We start from the raw sequence: 18,664 nt of genomic DNA on the forward strand, positions 1-18,664 counted from the left end.
GCATGTCTTATATTTTTGCCTGACTTGCAGCCCCAGGACTACAATCAACTCTAGGAATAACTGCCTTGGGAAATCTCCATTTTCTTTGAGTGTACTGAGCTTTATTAAATATGCAACAAATACTTCCTTCAGATTTGACAGACATACATGGACTGTCTCTTGGACAAGGATTTTATCATGTGGGGAAAGGGTTTTGAGTAACGTATGTAAAATAAAAGTGTGGTAAATCAACAGTAAAAAAGTATATTTCAGTGGCAAGCAACTGCCTTGTGGTATCTGTGTTACCACAGTTATTTCTTTTTTCTATTATTTGGAAATGCATCTCAGCATTTTAATATTTTTCCATAAGTTTTGGGCTTTAGAAACGACCTTTCCTTTAAAGTTCTTAAATGGCTCAGATGCGTTTTCATTTAGAGCTATGACAGGTGAGCGGTTCATGCTGTTATTGTTCATTGTCATTGGTTTTGTTGCCTCTATAGTCTAAGACTATATTGCATAGTGCTAAGCATCTGAAACTGTTACTAACTTCAACTTCTGTCCTAAAACTTGAGACAAGAGGAAATTCTTCACAATAAAGTTTAATGGGAATTCATCACTGGCTTGGTATAGAGCATGGTCAAGCTTGCAGCAGACATCAGGGATACTTGGCTTTTAAGCTCTCATATGCTCCTCATCTCAAAAGGTGAAGTGAGCTGTGATAGTAGCATTGAATAGTCATCATACCTGTGTAGAGAATGAGCTTGCTCCTCTCTGACACTGTCCATCTGTATGTGATACTGCATAGAGTGAATATTGTTTATTTGTGTATGTGTGAGAGAGATTTCAAATAATTGCTTAAATGCATTGCAATGAATGGGAATAATAAATGAAACCACGTCTATACCTGTCACAGATGCTAATGTGATTTAACACTGTAATACAGTATCTCTGTCTTAACTGTGCTAGATGTTCAAGGATTTTCTCCCAAGAATCATGAAACACCTCTCTGAAAACCACTACCTTAAGGAAGAAGGAAGCTAATAACTTTAAAAACTCAGTGTGCATCACTACTCATTTGTAAGGCCTTACATAGTATCTCCATAATAGAATAGGGAATGCCTTTATGGTAGGATAGGTCATTAGATAGGTAAGTCAATGCAGAATGTATGTAATTGTTATATACCTTTTCAGTGAGAAAACCGTGCTATTGTGGTTTATATACAAGGTTATCTGACTGTAAAGGTGTTTCCTTTAGAGGCTCTGAATCATGCTCATGCAGCATAATGATGTTATTGTTGATGACACTTCACTTGGCACTTGCCACACAAGGTGTTTGGGGGGGGGGGAAAGCAGTTTGAATTCAAGGGAGTTTGTAATCTAAGCCTAGCATGAATAACCATGAGAAGTCATAGAGCTGATGTTTGAAGCTACTAGAACTACACGTGTCTTCCTTGGGGCTTATTACTTCAGGTGAAGTGAGTCTTTGAATCCTGAAATCATGTTTATTTGTTCTAACAATAAGTTTGTGTATGAAAAAATACTCATCTCTTGTCACAAACCTTGCCTCACTTGCATCTTCCGATCATTATGGCTGTAACATAACTATTATTATTGTAAACCTTAGGAAAAGATGATAAAATGGGGATTCAGTAACATGACTAAGGTAGCTGTGGTAGATTTACAAAACATTTAAAACGGGAGGTGAAAGCACCAGAGTATTAGAAAATTTGGAGGAAATGATGGCCCACAAAAATGAAAGATTTGAAGAGGAATAGTGGCATCCTTGGTAACCTAGAGAAACAATAGTTAACTAGACTTATGGGTGTGCCATGAGAAATTCTGTGGGTTCTAAGGCCATACTCCACATGGTTAAAAAGGACAAATGATTCAGAGGTGCTGTTTTGTTTCTGTTTCAGGTGGCAGACATTAGTGGGTGGACTTCTGCTTCATGTCTCCTGGAAGCTGGGCTGGGTGGAAATAAACTTGTGTTCAAGGTACTGTGGGGTTTTCAGTATCTGCTAAGTACTTATTTTCTGCAGCTGGGTTACAACATAGTTAAGTTGATTGTGGAAGTTTCTAATTTGCTGAAGTGTAAGCCAGTGTGTGTCTGTGTGTGTGTGTTTTAGTCTAATGAATGTTCAATGACACACAATTCAACTGATTACTGATATAAAGTGGATGCAGTTTAACCCTGGTAAGGCAATCAGAAAAGCATAGCCATTACTGAAAACTATAAGGATAATTTACCCAACCATCTGTCCACATCTCTTCCCTGGATTATTTTACAGTATTCTAAGAGAAATCTTGGTAATGTTAGTTAAGACCATTGACACAGCCTTCCCCAAAACCTCAGTGCAGTGAAGTCCACAAATGTGATCTGCCTTTTTCTCTGAGCTGTGTCCCATAAATGGGAATAATTCACCCTTGCCTAACTCTAGCATTTGTAACTGCACAGCAAAAGCAGCCATTGCAGTACAGGATTAATAAAACGATCAAACTCCAATTTAAAAGGTGCTTTGTAAACAAAGATCATCTGCTTGAACTGAGTGTAATGGCAATGCAGAAGAGTCATCCAGCATACTGTACTCTGCTCAGGTGGATCCATTCTGCAGTATGGCCTGTAGCATATCATTTTTATTTTGCAAAATGGTGTAGTTTAGAAGATGTATGCCCACAGCAATTGTTGAATCTCCACCTCTGGAGATACTTAGAACTTTACTGTACAGTGACCTGAGTAATGTGACTTGACACTGAAGCTTTAGGGGACTGGACTAGATGACTACCAGAGTTCCCTTCTAATGTAACTTTTTTTTCAGTGATTCTGTATTAGCAAGTGAGAACTGATCAATTTTCCGTTTGGGATTCAAACAGTCAACTTGTAAATCTGAATCTCCTCATTTGGAATGAAAGCCTGTGTGTATGTTAGAAGAACCAGGCTGTGTTCTGTTTTCATGTCTGTGAGAGTGTCTACCTCACTGCTGAAATTTAAGTGGATTTGTAAATGGAAGCACAATTTAACTTCCTATCTTTTATCTACAGTGTAGATAAAATGAGGAGATTGGTGTAAAAGCTGTCAGTAATATTAGTAGAGGCAGGATTAGGGTCCAAACCTTGCTTTAGTGGCAGTTACTATGGATATATATGTTATCAAATGTATATTGTTTATGCAGATTCTGATTTCACAGAACAGTCTAAAGGAATACAGGCACCAGTAATGACCTTTTTAGTTCAGCTTTTCATCACTAGATGATTAGTTTTGCTTTAAGTCATGAAATTAAGGAGATTGAATTGGGTTTTCTTCCAGCTTGGAAAAGATATTTTCAGTGTTTCAGAACTTGGAAGACATTAAAGAAAATACTGGACAAGAACCATTTTCTGCTGTTGGAGATGTTTTTATCTAAGAAAAGTTTTCATGAAAAATTAGTTCGTGTTTTGATGATAGAGACTTCAGGCCACTAGATGTCAGCACACTATCAGAAAAGTGATTAAAATACATCTGGAGAAACTTCGTTAGTTTAGCTAATACAGAGTACCTGTTCTAGAACAGGCTGAATGAAATGACCAGAATTATTTGAGGTGTCTTAGCTATAATTCATCCAACTACTTAAGCATGAGTTTAAACCTATCTTTCTTCAGAAGAATTAGGCACATGTTTCAATGCTTTGCTGAACTGGGCTTGTAGGATATATTTTCTGTATTTAAAAAATGAAACAAAACCATCCTCCCCACCCAAACAAAAAACTCTGCAACAAACAAACGTAATGTCTCAAAGCTTCTGTCTGCCACTTCCTCTCAAGCTCCTTACCCCTCCAGAGGTGATTTTTCTTAGTACTACCACTGGGACAAGGACATTTCCATCCCTTCCCTTACAGAATATTGGTCTCTGAATCTGTTGGTTTGGGGGTGTTTTCTGTATGTGTAGGATGCTTAAGAATACCATATCAAGTCCCCAGTCTTGTCATGCTTCAAATAATAAACTGCCACCCATTCACTTGTTTATTTCCACAAAGTTTCAATATTTCTCTCATGTGATCTCGTATGCTTTCTGAGCCAGTTCAGGTTATCCCAAAGTGTCTCAGCAGAACTATTCTATTGCATAAGAGATCACCCTTTGTTTAAAGTCTGGAATACTAGCTGCACAATAAAGACCAAATGGAAACATATTACTTAGAGTAATTTCTCTTAGGTTTTGTGGATATCCTGTTTTTCATCTGCTTCCCCCTAGTACTCCCAGCTGTAAGAGACTCTGTCACCATCATTGTTGCTTCTAAAGGGTGGTGACTGTCTGCAAAACTTGTATCCAAAACCAGGGCGCTGTGAAGCATAGAGGAGTGTGTATAGCATCTGCATAATGCTTCCAGCAGTGCAATCTGTCACCCAGCTTCTGCCTAACCTTGTAGGCACAGAAGTCCTATGTGGTCTGATTGGCATTTCTTGTAATGCTGAATTGGTCCCACAGCTAAGCAGCAACTCAAAGCCTTGGTTAAACCAAAGCTCCAAAGTGTGGTTTAGGGGAAACTACTCACTGTCTTTAGCGGGCTTTGGATCTAGCTCTATAACCACAAGCTTATCAGTTCCTGTTTTGCATGTATATCACTGCTTTCCTGTTTTGCATGTACATCACTGTATTGCCAACATAAGCTACTAATTGGTTTACATACAAGACAGATTGTTGGTGGTGATACATTACATCACACATCCATGCATTCTTTTTCAGTCCTGAAATTCCCACTTGGCAACATAAAATTCTACCCTAACATCATGGAAAAAGCATCTGAAGTCCTTTTCCATTGCACTTCACAGTATTGCATTGGAGATGAAGATATATTTGGGATTCCTAGAATTTAGTGGTGGGGAACATGAAAGAGTGTTATGTTCTAAACGAAAATTAAGTTTTCATTGTGTGTTCCTTTCATCTTCCCAGTCCTCCTTTCTTTTCTTCCCTCCCCTTTCTTCTTTTTGTTGCAGTTCCAACAGGGTAGGGATATTTTTGGTGGTGTCTGATGTGAACTTGCTGATAATGAGGTATGACAGTTTTAAATCCTGGTCTTGGTGAAATTCCAGTTGAAGTCAATAACCTTGAAAGGAACAGTGTTTTTATAAAAAAATATGGTGACTACCCCAAAAAACAGAGCAAATATTTATGCCAGTCAAAGGATCTAAAGATTACTCTGTTTTTGTTACCCTGGGCTTCTGATCAAGTACCTTAGAAAAATATGTATTAAAAAAAAAGAGGAAATGTCTTGTTTAGGTTTTTTTCCTTGTCTGTGTTTACATGAATCTTTGGGTGTGTTTTATCTTCATTCAGACTGCTCTGATTTCATCATTTGGTGGTCTGTTTTGCTTATGTTCCATGACGTGTGGCAGTGTAGCAGTACCTATAATTATGTGTTAAGCCTTACATGCTAGTTGGAAGTGTAATCCAAAATAAGGAACTACAAGCAGTTTGGCTGTGTTTTGAGAACCAGTATTATTCACTAACATTTTCTTGACTTTAGTTCAAAGCTTGGGAAGAATGGGGGTAGCAGTATCTTCAGTCTTGGGAAGTCTTTGGGTCAAGCCTTTAGATCTCTGCTACTGTTATCCTCCCTTGCTCAAAATCTTACATTATTCTCTGTGAAATTTACCACCTACCTGATCCCTTCTTCCCTTTAAGTACTGAGATCAAAAAAGGAAAAATGCAAATTCTGAAGCCCTTTCTCAGACCTGAAACCTGACCCTACTGCAGTAACCATGGCTAAAAAAAATATCAGATCAATCTGTGATGACTTCATTCCTCCATTAGTTGTCAAACTGCCTCTAGGAGTTAGGCTTAGTCAAAGGAGTATCATTAGGAAATCTTAAGAGACAGGCTCCCACAGAGACAATCTGATCTTTAGGAACAATCTCTTTGTAAATCTGGCTGAGAAGTGAATGTGTGGGTGGGCAAGTGTGTTTGTACATAGTGAAAATGTGTGCTGTCTGTGCAAGTACTCCATTTTATGCCTTTGTCGGTTTTTCTTCTTTTTACAGCACATCCAGGAAATTAGTTGAAATTTCTCTCCCGTAAAACCAATAGGAGTAATTGCTATGAAACGAACGATTTTGCAGGGACTGGAGCCAGAGAAAGAGTAAAAGAAAGAAAATATATCTGCAGATAGTTCCTCGCTGGGATTAGATGAAATGATTCATTTCTGTCTCAGATTTCTTTACTACTTGGGAGAAATACTGAACAATCAGACAATGAATTTAATATGCACACCTTTGAAATGTATGTACATGTATATGTATTATTGTATTCCTTGCAAGCAACTGTTGCTGACTGTATGTAAACAGAATGTGGTGAAGTAATGGGATTTTAATTGTTTTTGCAGGTCTGAAATCCTGTCATGGCTTCCTGCTTCAGTACTGTTTGTTGGCATTATTTATGCTGGCTCTAGGGCCCTGTCTAGATTGGTAAGAAATGCACAAGTAGAAGTCAGTTCTTTGTTACCTCCTCTTTATTAGCAAAGAACATTCCCTTCATACAAGGTATTTAATGCTGTTCCTGGGTTGGGAAAGAAGAGAGGAGTGATTTAAATAACATATACATTGTTAATGGTGCTAGAGCAGCAGTCCAATTCTACAAAGTGTAGAGCAGTATTAAAAACCACTTCCGTGACAGTGCAAAGCACTCAGCATCTCTCCAGAGGTCTCTGTGTTTTGCAGAACTCAGAGGTCTGAATTGTGCAAGGAGGGAAGAAGCTGAAGAAGTTACTAGCTGTAACTCTGCAAAGGGGGCTGTGGGTTCTGTGGGAAATCCTTCCAGGAATAGGATGAAGACCATTTCAGTGAGAGGCTTTTGATGCTTTACAGGTTTTGAAAAAATAAATTGAAAGTTGGAAAGAGATTATGGGAAGGGTTAGATTAATGAGTTTTATGATTCATTTCACAGAATCATCTAGGTTGGAAAAAGACCTTGAACATCATCTAGTCCAACCATTAACCTAACACTGACAGTTCCCAACTACACCCTATCCCTCAGCGCTATGTCGACCTGACTCTTAAACACCTCCAGGGATGGGGACTCCACCACCTCCCCGGGCAGCACATTCCAACACCTAACAACCCCTTCTGTAAAGAAATGCTTCCTAATATCCAGTCTAAACCTTCCCTGGTGTAACTTGAGATCATACTCTTTTGTCCTATCGCTTGTTACTTGGTTAAAGAGACTCATCCCCAGCTCTCTGCAACCTCCTCTCAGGTAGCTGTAGAGGGCGATGAGGTCTCCCCTCAGCCTCCTCTTCTCCAGACTAAACACCCCCAGTTCCCTCAGCCGCTCCTCGTACGACCTGTGCTCCAGACCCTGCACCAGCTTCGTTGCCCTTCTCTGGACACGCTCGAGTCATTCAATGTCCTTTTTGTAGTGAGGGGCCCAAAACTGAACACAGGAATCGAGGTGCGGCCTCACCAGTGCCGAGTACAGGGGTGAGATCCCTTCCCTGTCCCTGCTGGCCACGCTATTGCTGACACAAGCCAGGATGCCATTGGCCTTCTTGGCCACCTGGGCACACTGCTGGCTCACAATCACACTATTTGAATCACAATAACCTACCAAATGTTTAGAGAATATCAAATCTGCTTTCATTAAAGTTGAATGCTTTATGCTAAAATGATACAGTCTTTCTTTAAAAAAAAAAAAAAAAGTGGTGACATGAATTTTTTAAAAACAGCAGTGTTTTACTGCTGTTATGCAGTCTGCAAGGCCAGATTTTGCACTAGTTCTTTTCTGCTTTCTGTCAATACATCCTAATCTAATTCCAAAGCCAGCTCCTAAACCCCAAGAAGGACCAAAAGGGATTTTTTCACAAGATACTGCTTGTAGTGGTCCCTTGAACATCCCAGTGGATAGGTAGGGCAGAAAAGGATGGGAGATCTGTCCTCACAGACAAGGCTGGGAGCTTGACCTCAGACTTAGGTGACCTTTGGAAAGCGCAGGCATGTGCTCAGAAGCCCCGTGCCTCCAGATTAGCTCTGTTTTGGGGTGATTGCATTTACTTCCTTTAGAGTCCTTGTCAAAGCAAGTTCTGTTAGGCCTCCCTGGTGTAAACTGAGTAAAGATCCCTCAGGAGAGCACTGTCTGAAAACAGCAATAAAACCTTGGCAGCAGCATCTTTGCTGCCTGCTCACCTGGGAGATGGAGGAGGTATGAATCACATCCTCTCTGCTATTTATTCTTACTTATTAGTTATCCTGTAAGTTACCTTGTTTCCCTTCTGTCCCCTCTCTGGTCATTCAAGAGTGAGATGCACTGGAGTGGCAGAGGGCCTGTGAATGGTTTTGATTTGTATCTCAAACCTTTCTTAAGGAGCATCTTCCATTTCTGAATGGCTTTTTGTTGTGCATGAATGGGGATTTAGAGGCCTAATTCTGTGGCCAGTTTAGGAGGAAAGACAAAAGGACAAGTAGTCTTAGGCCATAGTTACTGTATAATGCCTTGTACTGGGGCTGAATTCAATTCTACATAGAAGCTTTACTTACGATAACTTTGTGCACAACAATTTTATGGCACGATGAGAAGGAAAATGGACTTTCCAAAACTTGTACCTGAATTGGCTCACCTCAGCAGTGTATTTGAATTAAGTGGGTGTATTCCTAAAGCAGAAATTACGTGTACTTTTTTTATCAAAGCCAGGGAGACCAACTTTCAAATGCTCCTGTATACTGGCAGGGCTACAATCTTAATCTCTGTTTGTGCCTCTCCCTTAAGGTGCTGGCAGTCTCCTGTGCCCAGGAGTTTGGGGCTGGTGTTGGAGGAGGGCTGCTTAGCTCTGGACTGTGATGCATTAACAAAAGTATGCAAAGTGGAGAGGGGAGATTTGTACAGTCTATTCACCCTGCCTGCCCAACCAGTAAACCTTTCTTTTTGTAAGCATTAAGTCCACTCACAAATTTAAGAAACACATCAAAGACAGAAGACATATGGAGAAGGTTAACTGGGCTAGGCAAACTGGAGCCATTGTTGGCTCCAAAATGCATTTGGAAGAGCCAAAAGCAGGGGGGGAGGAAAGATGAACCAAATAAATTGGCTTCACAAAAGGAATGTAAATTCTGCTGACAACTTTACTTGTGTATGGTTATTTCTTGTATTTCCTAGTATTGTGTCAGGCTCAGGATGCTTATGTTAGATACCTCTGGTTTTATGTTCTCAGTTGTTCTGCAACAGGGTTGAGAATTGGTTTTCAGAATTGGTGAAGCTGGGCCTGACAACTTCATGCCGGTTGTGTTTGTGTGATTTTTCATTCCTTGCTAATTTAGAGGTGTTAAAAGTTATCTTGGTGTAACTGCTGTGTTTATGGATCCACCCAAGTTGTCATTATAACTTAAAATGTTTAATAAGCGATGCTTATCCAGCTTTATGGGAATGAAAAGAAAAATTCAGAAAATACAGATTTCTGAATACAGTCAAATTTATTGAGATATTTGCTGTTTATATCACCTAATACTTAAAATGCATGGACATCACTGAGAAATTAACTCATTCTCTACTAGTGTGATTTAAATACTATACACAGGTGGGGAAATACTGCTTCCTAAAACTGTCTTAGTCTTTAGATTATCTTAATCAGAGTAGAGAATTGCTTCTGTTTCAACTGTCTGAGAGACCGTGGATCTGATTTGGAGGAAGTATTATGAACCACTAATTCTGGCTGGGTTTGCCTGGGGCAATGGGTGTTTGATTCATTATTGTTATCATTGGGGTTTGTTTCTTAATGATTTCATGTTGGGATGGTATCCAGTTACCTCACTGGGTATAATTTCAGCATCACTTGTGTATGAACTATTACATTTCTACCCTAATTTTGGGCAGCTCTTCCTAGCAGTAACTGAAAGCAATCACCTAAAATCATCTCACCCATAATTCTGTTGCTAGGAGTCAGACTGTATTCTTAGTACCAGTAGACAGAGACGGAAAAACTAATGAGAACTGTTTACTGTGGAGGCTGCAGATACTTGAATAGAGATGCAAAACTAGAGGCAGAAACCTGAAGCAAATCTCACCAAGGTAGCTGTGTACAAACAAACCAACCGAGCATTTGAAAGTGGAAGAAGCAGCAAGCAGGGTCTGTGTTTAAAGATTCCTGTGCCATGTAATAGTGATTGGAATGGTTCTAAGTCCCTTTTAAGAAATGTGGCATAGGTTTACAGCTTAAAAAACAAAACAAACCCACAAACGTGTGGGACAGCTATCCCTAGGAGGAATGCCCCTTGCTATGTGTGTGACTGACTGTTCTGGGTTGATCAGGGCGTTTTTGTTCTCTCCCAATGGCAGCCAATCCCAGTGTTCCTCACCGTGCACAACGCAGCAGAAGTTATAACCTGTGGGTTCCAGAAGTTTGTGCAGAAAGAGGTAATTGATCTATTAATTGAAACATTCAAGGTACCTCCTGTGATATAATTGCCCTATAACAAGACACCTAATTTCTTTTAATATGGGCATTAGTGCCATATGCTTTTCTAGTCTTGCTGTGAAAGCTAGTCATTAAGACCCCTAGAGAGCTTTGCTACTGACAAGTATCTATATTGATGTTTTCTTTCCCCTTTAGTTGATGAAACACTGCAAATGTGTCTCAACAATTTGATCTGCATTTTTAAGACTAGCTTGGTTGTGCTTGGTTTTTCATTTTGGAAATTAATATCGCCTCTCTCATGCCCTATGTAAGAATCTCACTGTTTGATCTGAGAGGAAGGAGTACTGGGTCCTTAGATCTAACCAGTATAATATACCTAGTATTTGATGTATTGTATGGTTATATATAGATCGCATCTCCACATGAAATACAGGAAAACAGTGAACTTTTGGATTTGTTTTGAATGCTTGAGAATCTGTCCCAAGATAAGTCAGGAGAGTAATTCCTGCTATCCTTAGTAAGAGCTGGCTTTGTTTCTCACAAACTGCATTGGGGATCCTTCTTTTTAGGCTATGAAATACTTTTCTAATTGACCAGAGAGCTACTGTGTGAGGTAACACTGGGAAGTCATTCATCACAAAGTCATTTCTACAGTGGCCCCTGGCTTGCTGTGGAAGGGATCTTCTGTTCATTACCTCTGTTGTGTATATAAAAGACTGATAAATGGCCCATGCTTGCTACTAACAAACTGAAGAGGTCACTAAGGTTATGCCTAAGGGACATAGCAGTGCGTACCATGGCATGTCCCTGTGGTTTTGTCCTCTGATTAGTGTCCCTGTCAAAGTGTTTCATATTTTTCTTCTAGCTCACATGTTCATATGTCTTCTCTTGGAAAACAAAAGCACTCTTGACAAGAAGAATGCAAACACAGGCCTTGCTGGGAAGTTTCTGGAGAATAATTTTGGACCAGAGGGCTGGGAAACTCTCATGAGTTTAGACCAAGACTGATCTGGCTGGGGTAATACCTAATTAATTAAGAGCACTCAGTATTTGAGGTCATGCAATACATAGTTTTGGTATAGTTCAAGTGAGGTTTGAGGACCAGGTATAAAGTTCATGTCTGGTTTTAGGTTTACCTGCTGGTAAATAATCTGAAAATATAAATCAAGTTAAAGTAGGCTAATCTGTAGACGTGGTTCTTTTTTCAAATTAAATTTGCTAAGCAGTACTCAAACATAACAGGCTGTTGAATGTTGCTCACTGTATTTTTAATGTGTTCAGTGCAGTCAAATCTACTATCATCACTTCCCTGGTTTTGGGAGGAGAAAACACTATTTCACCATTTTTATTTTTAAATTTTAATCATACTTTCTTTTTTACAGCAAACCTCTCATCTGAAAGTCTGTAGGTAAGCTTTTGATACTGCTCAGATTCAGATTCAGACTTGTTTTGGCTTCAGCTTCTGTATTTGCTTCAGATAATGGCACACCAAAACAATGAAGAATTTAAGGCACGTTCCCGTGGGCGGTGAGCCTAAATTGCAACATAAGAGTAATTAAATATTTTTAAAATGTTGGGGTTTTTTTAACAATAGCTTAATTAGATACTTTTTTTTTTCTCCTTATAAAAATAGAAAAGCCAGAAGGCCGGTCTCCTGAATAACAGAGCAGTGCTTGTAGGTGTGTTATTGGAAAGGAGATAGTTAGGTCTGAAGTTCCAGTGGGTAAACTTAAACAGTAAGAGAAAGATTATTAATGTGATAGAAAATAGCTAAAAATTACTTTCCTAAGAAATGAAAGGTGAGTGATACCCAGTTCTGTGAGAATCATTCATATTAAGCTACACAAACTACTGACCGTTGCTGGCCCTAGTTGTTTAGGCTTCAGAAAGGAGATAGAAAGGGACAAAACAGAAATCAGCCAGTCATGTATTAAAAGTTTAATTCTTCCCCACCCATACCTTTGAAGAATGCATATTTGCTGTCCTCCACATTTAATCTTATAGCTGTACATAGAGTGGATAATGTTGGGTTATTATTTAGTGTACTTAGAGGGACCATCTTCCTAATTTCTTCCTATTGTTTCCATTATTTGACTTACTGGGTCCTTGTTTTCACCACTGGATTATTGCAAGGATACGAGGGTTTTTATCATCATTATTCTGTCTTTTCTTATGCCCCTAAAGAGCAGGAAAATAAGGGGTTTTTTTTCTGCAAAAGCAAATGTTTGTTATTATAGTTCATAGAAATTCCACATCAGTGTATTAAGTGTAGCCTGTCGAAATACTGACTCAGCCACAGGTTACAGAATTTATTTGGTCCAAGTCAGTGGACTAGGGAAGGACTTGTGCTGTCCTTAAGCCATTTCTAGTGCAATAACGCTCCCACTTTGCTCTGTGTTCACCATAACTTTTAATGGAGTCACATCTGCTGGAATTGTTGTTATATGTCATTCACCTTAATGAAGGAACTTGTTGATAAACATTCACAGCCAGAAATTGGTTGATTCTAGCTTTCTGAAGTAGGCTAGGGAAGCCAGATGGCAAGTGAGGAATAACATTTCCTACCAAAAAACTTGTTTTCATCACTGCTGAGATGTTTTGTGCTGCTTCTGTTCTCACTCAACTTTGCTGTGTATGAGTTACGAAGAATGCATGATGAGAAACTAATTTTGGTGGGAGAAATTACTTCTAAAATATGGAATAAAAATTAAATAAATGAAATGTCAATGTAAGATTGAGTGGAATTGCCTAATACTTTGCTGAGAATACAAATCCAAGTTACAAGCTTTTGGTCTTGTTTGGTTTTTTCCCCTTCTCCACAGTGTGCTGTTCCTCCTGGTAGCAGCAGTGTGCCTTCCTTTATGTGACACACAGGTGAGCTCCACTTTGCGAAGCAACCTGAGTTAGATCTTAATGTTTGACATCTTGTTAGCATATGAGGGGTGCAGCTTTTACTTGTAAGCTAGGGTGGGATTCCTGTGAAGGAATTATAAATGTTGCCTGTTGCTGGTTTTAATGTGTTTGTGTTATGGTAAAACCTCTGAATAATGCAGGCATACATCTCTCAGTGAAGGTGATGGCTTGGGGAAACCATGGTTTAACTTCTTATAGGGCTTAGAACAAATAATTTAGGTTTGAATTAATAGCATGTACTTTCAGGAGATTCCTAAATTAGCTTTGTATTCACTCTACATGCTTTCTGAAGCAACTGGAGAAAGAAAGGAGGTACCTCCAGAGAGTGCTCAGTCCAGCAAAAATCTATTCCTTGGAGGTGCTTTTCTCTTTTGGAGACTTAGAAAGTCTGCTTCCTTGTTTTAGATACTTTAGTTAATATCTGGAGTCAGGTGGGATGAATTGGGAACTTGTCTGGATGCATCTGATCAAATGTAGCCATCAGAAGTGTTGTACCTGCGCTAGCTCCCTTCATAGTTCATGGTGCAGAGTGGGAACTTCTGGTACATAATTAATCTCACCTGAAAGCAGACATCTAAAATATGGCAATATCCTCTCAAAAATGTTGATTTTTCCCCATTGACTGTGAAGAGAACATACCTTGCTCAGAGACAGATGTCTGTTTAAAGCACTCTTTCGGATACTCTGGTGAGTTGGAGCCTTGGGGAGAGAGACTGCTTAGCTGCTCCAGGGGCTGAGGGGAAAGCAGACAAGATAAAAACTTTAGTGATATTCATCTGATACATTTGTCCCTCCCTGACTGCCAGTAGAAGACTAAACACACTGTGGTCCATATGCTGAGATTGTTTAAAACGGTATACATCTCTGAAAGAAATAAAGCTATTCTCACCAAGATTAGCTGAGAGCCTGAGTAACTGGCATATGCTGGGTCTCTAAGTGGGACAGGAAAAACTTCAGTCTTCTAGTCTTCTTCAGACATCTTCTTTTTCTTTGTAGCATAGCTCCCACTGGCTGTACTTGTTTTGTGAAAATAACTGTGGGGAAATAGCGATATGTATGTTTACATGAATGTGCTTTTATTTATGTAGATGTTCTTTATTGCAGTTTGATCCAAACGGTTATTCATGGGCTCTAATTCACTTGATCTGTGTTGGTAAGTCATTTCCTTTTGGAAAAAAAATTAGGAAGAGTAAATGTGTTGGAGAAATCAGCTTTATTATGAAGTTACTGATATTTAAGGTTCTTAATGTAAGAAAAACTTGGAAAGAATGAAGAAGCTCAGTAAATGCAAGAAAGTGCATTTGCATTACTTTTATAGCTTTTACATTGAAAACAACCACTGAGTAAACTAGATACTGCAGTCAGTTAACAGTGGATGAGGAAAAAAAACCATACAATTTTAATAAGCACTAAGCTTTGCTGGGAGTTTTTTATGGTTGCATGCTAAGAGACACTTCTTTCTGACGGGAGAAGAAACATGAAAAAAACCAAGCAATAACTTGTAGTTGGAGCTTTATTGCAGACACTGATTTTATTTAAAAACTGACAAAACTATTCTAAAATATCATGGAATATGCTCCCAGAGGAAGGCTGTTGAAATGTTGGGGGTTTTATGCAATCATAGGCATTTTAAAAAAAAAATTTAACAATGAGTTGCATAACCTGTCAGGTTTTCTTTTGTCTTTTTCAGACTAAACATTGATTTGGATAAATCATAATTCTTCCCAGAAAGGCTAGAAACAGTCAGGCCAAGAAAATCTGAAGAAAACAAGAGTAGTAATTTTTAACTAGGAGATTTTTTTTGACCATTAGGCTGGATAATAAGGGACTTATATTTGGGTCTTAGCTGTCCTGTAGACTCAGTGAGTGACTCATTCATACATTAAGTCTTGTCTGCAAATTAGGGATGATTGCTTCTTAATTTTGTCTATTCATACTGTAAAAATTTCAGGGCAGAGGTAATGTGTTTATATGTATTTGTGTCTAGGGAGGTCTAGAGATCTCATTCTCTACGTATGTTGTTAACCTATATATAAGAAGTAGTGGGCTTTTTTTCCTTTAGGAAATGTTATATGGTAAACATTTGCTCATTTAGATAAAATGAAAAGCTAAGGACTTTTCACTTCGAATACTTGTTTGCTGTAATTGCTTTCTCAAAGCCAAGAAGTCTCATTTGTAAAGCAGTGCTAGGCCACGGAGGTGGAAAACTGCTTAGAAAGTCTTCAGGAGGCCTCTTCTGTGTGCTTAAAACATGTAGGAAGTGCCAACATAATGTTTATGCTCAAAATATAGCTTATTTCAATTTCTCTTGGTTTTGAGAGAAAGCTGTTGATATGATTGTTGGGCTTTTTTGTGTGTAATTAGATTTCCTATCAACTGACCCAGAATAAAAATGCTACAAGAAAGGGCAAACCGATGAACTAACTTACTGCACAGAGCATTAGAGAAAGGACATGTGTTCTACCCTTCAGTTTGTCTAACAGAGACAGAATTGAGGACATCTATTACAGGGTTCTGTTGGATTTGCTTTTCATGTTCTGGTTTTCTTTGTGAATTTAAAAAAAAAACAAACAACCAACACAAAAAGGTCGAAGAAAGAGTCTGATAAAATAGGTCCTGAAACTGTATTGTTCCTTCCTTGAGTGCTTCAAGCTTTTCCCAGAATAGAAATGGGAGCTCACCAAGAGGTGGGTAGGTCAGTGTAAAGGACCTGGAGATCTTCGAGCTGAGAGAACTCTAAAGGGGAAAGATGGCTCAGAGCCAACAGTTGTAGGGGTCTAAACACATGAACATGTCATAGAAGTTACCCCCAAAACAGGGTGTGTTGAAGAACCCCTTCTATGACACTTTTCTGTACGTATTTACACGCACATGTACGCAGACACACACTGTTTTGTAGTTGCCATGAGCTAGGAGTTGCCTCTTCTTCAGCGGACTAGCAGAAACACATAGCATGACAGTACTCAGAAATGCTAACACTCTGAAAACCATTAATTTGAAGCTATAGGTTCATTTTACTCAGATTTTAGTCATCCTTTGTGCTGTGTTGCTAAACTGTAATTCGGAGGGGTTCCATGTCTGCTGGTATCATGACCAAACAAGCCGTTGTTTGTCAGAATGATTGCATGTTATGGCAGTTACACATGTCATTTCAATTACAGGGGCTTACAAAGTATTTCACAAGTTATGGAAACCTAGCTCTTTAAGGTAATGTGTTTTCATATTCTTTTAAAAAGATTGCTATCAAAGAGGGTTAGAGACACATCTGTGTAGCGGTCAGGTAAACTGTAGGGATCTCTGTGTTATCAGCGTGAGCTGGGTCACTCTTGGTTAATCATTAGTGACTTCTCTTGCAAGAGGAGGCTTATAGTTGATAACAATAGCATGTGGTTATTGATAGTTACGCTGCTAACTTGAATACTGAATTCTTTGTAAACACTGTATTATCAAAGGGTGATGACTCAGTCCTGGGAAAAGAACCCCTAATTACAGACACTAAGAGGAAACGTTAGTTTGTGTTAGTCTTGAAACCTGCATGGTTTGAATTTGTCAGTACCTCCCTTTGTGACACAGTCTCAAAAGTGTTTAGCACCTGGTGACTTGCTATGGGGCTGGAATGGGTGAATACCTTAAAAACCTTGAAACCTTGCAGTAATCCCGTGTACCTGTTAGAACTTCAGCCAGACAATAGTTGTTTTGAGAGCAAGTGGCATTACATGTTCACAGTGTCCGTAATCTGCACTTGTCTGCATGGATGGGGATGGATATATTGCCGCTGAATATTATGTATATGTACATAATACATCTGTGTATAGAATATGGATAAGGATTTATTTCAAAACCATTTTCCATCTCTGTTTAAAGGGTCCAAATTTTAGTCAGTCTCACTTTATCTTCACTTTAAATGAAATTCCCGCTGACATAGTAACAACATAAATAATGTGCAAATGATGTGTAAATTAATATGCTGATTAATATATTGCTATGATAATATTAATAGATTAATGTTACAATATATAGAATTATAATGTTAGCATTACCTAATTATAACATTATGTCATATATTATTATATAATGTTATGTAATATTACAGTGTTATAGTACTATTTAATATACTGATCTCTTATTAAAAGAACACCTTTTTTTTTCTTTCCCTCCTCTCCCAGTGATCTGGACCAACAGTACATCAACTATGTATTCAGGTAAAATGAATAAGCCTTTGATACACCATAGCTGGTTTTATTGGTATATGTTTTCATTTTCAGCTGTGGCTTGTTGAGGAAACTCATAGCTACTACTACTTAAATGTATTTATTTAGCAGGACATTCACTGAAAGAACAGTGCTAAGTTGAATGGCTTAGCAGCTGAATTTTTTTGGCTCTGGTTATAGTTGGACATGCCAATATACACCTGGGGAGGTAACGAGGTGTTAATTATGAATTTTTTAATCACCATGTGCACAAGTGATCTATCACTTCCAGAAATAATATTTACAGAGTAACTCCCTGGCAATACCCCACTTCAGAAAATAAAACTTGTACAAAATTGCCAGAAGGGGAGGTAGTGATTACAAAAGTACGATGTGCAAAGAACATGAGCAGTAACTGATTGTTCTGAGTGCTGCTAGTGGGATTGAGTAATTCAGACTTTCAGTTGTTTTTCTGATTTGGAGATACAAAATTGTCTTGTTATTTTGTAGTTAGGGAAAGAGCCTGAGTCACTGACCAGACTCCCCTATGTTTTTTTTATTTTAGAAAAAAAAAAAAAGTCAGTCCTTTCCTCAAAGAGACCTATAAACCAGAACATTTGGTGTACATGGCTTTCACTAGATTTTTGTGAGTCTTTAGTTGCAGTAAAGCATATAGAAACTTTACTCAATTGTCCTCCATCCATAATCACATCTTGTATATGTTGACTTCTTTTCTTGGAATGGTAGCTGAAGTTGTATGGGAACACTATGGAGTATCAATACTAAGTTCCAAGAAAGGATGATCAAAAGGAATGAAAGAGAGAGCAGAAGTTAGGAATAAGCATAACAAAACTGAAATTGTGCTTGTCTATTTGGTTAGATGGATGAGTGCTCTTGTCTGACCACATTAAAGATCCTTGATAGGAACACGTCAGGGACTCCAGTGTAGGACAATTACTTCACTTCAGTTCCCGTTTATCTTGTGAGCATTATCAACATGATAATACTGTGTATCTCCTTCTATCTTAGTTCTATCGAATCTCCTATTTCCATAAATAAGTAATGCAGGCCTCTGATTCTGCATTTGTATCATTCTAGTATCTAGTTACCAGGGTCCCATGTGTTGACAATATCTGAATATTGCTTGAAGTAGGCTCTTAAGTTAGTTGTTGTTTTCCGTTTACTGTGAAGTGCAAAGCAAATCAATTTTAC

The 18,664-nt window shown here is 38.6% G+C and overlaps 1 protein-coding gene across 6 annotated transcripts in view; it reads left to right on the forward strand.

Annotated features, from left to right (window-relative positions):
* TMEM241 (transmembrane protein 241) overlaps positions 1–18,664 on the forward strand; it is a 62,123-nt gene that overhangs the window by 3,076 nt on the left and 40,383 nt on the right. For 3 of the 6 annotated variants that reach the window (XM_074899086.1, XM_074899087.1, XM_074899088.1), the window contains exons 3-10: positions 1,896–1,973; positions 6,333–6,414; positions 10,271–10,348; positions 11,732–11,757; positions 13,172–13,223; positions 14,367–14,415; positions 16,424–16,469; positions 17,429–17,464. In XM_074899086.1, the coding sequence (XP_074755187.1) occupies positions 1,896–1,973; positions 6,333–6,414; positions 10,271–10,348; positions 11,732–11,757; positions 13,172–13,223; positions 14,367–14,415; positions 16,424–16,469; positions 17,429–17,464 (447 nt within the window). Of the gene's footprint in view, positions 1–1,895; positions 1,974–4,749; positions 5,005–5,991; positions 6,230–6,332; positions 6,415–10,270; positions 10,349–11,731; positions 11,758–13,171; positions 13,224–14,366; positions 14,416–16,423; positions 16,470–17,428; positions 17,465–18,664 lie in introns of those variants that run through there. The other 3 variants (XM_074899089.1, XM_074899090.1, XM_074899091.1) reach the window with 2 other exon arrangements.

Source organism: Athene noctua, chromosome 2 (assembly GCF_965140245.1).
Source record: "Athene noctua chromosome 2, bAthNoc1.hap1.1, whole genome shotgun sequence".
Lineage (NCBI taxonomy): Eukaryota > Metazoa > Chordata > Aves > Strigiformes > Strigidae > Athene > Athene noctua.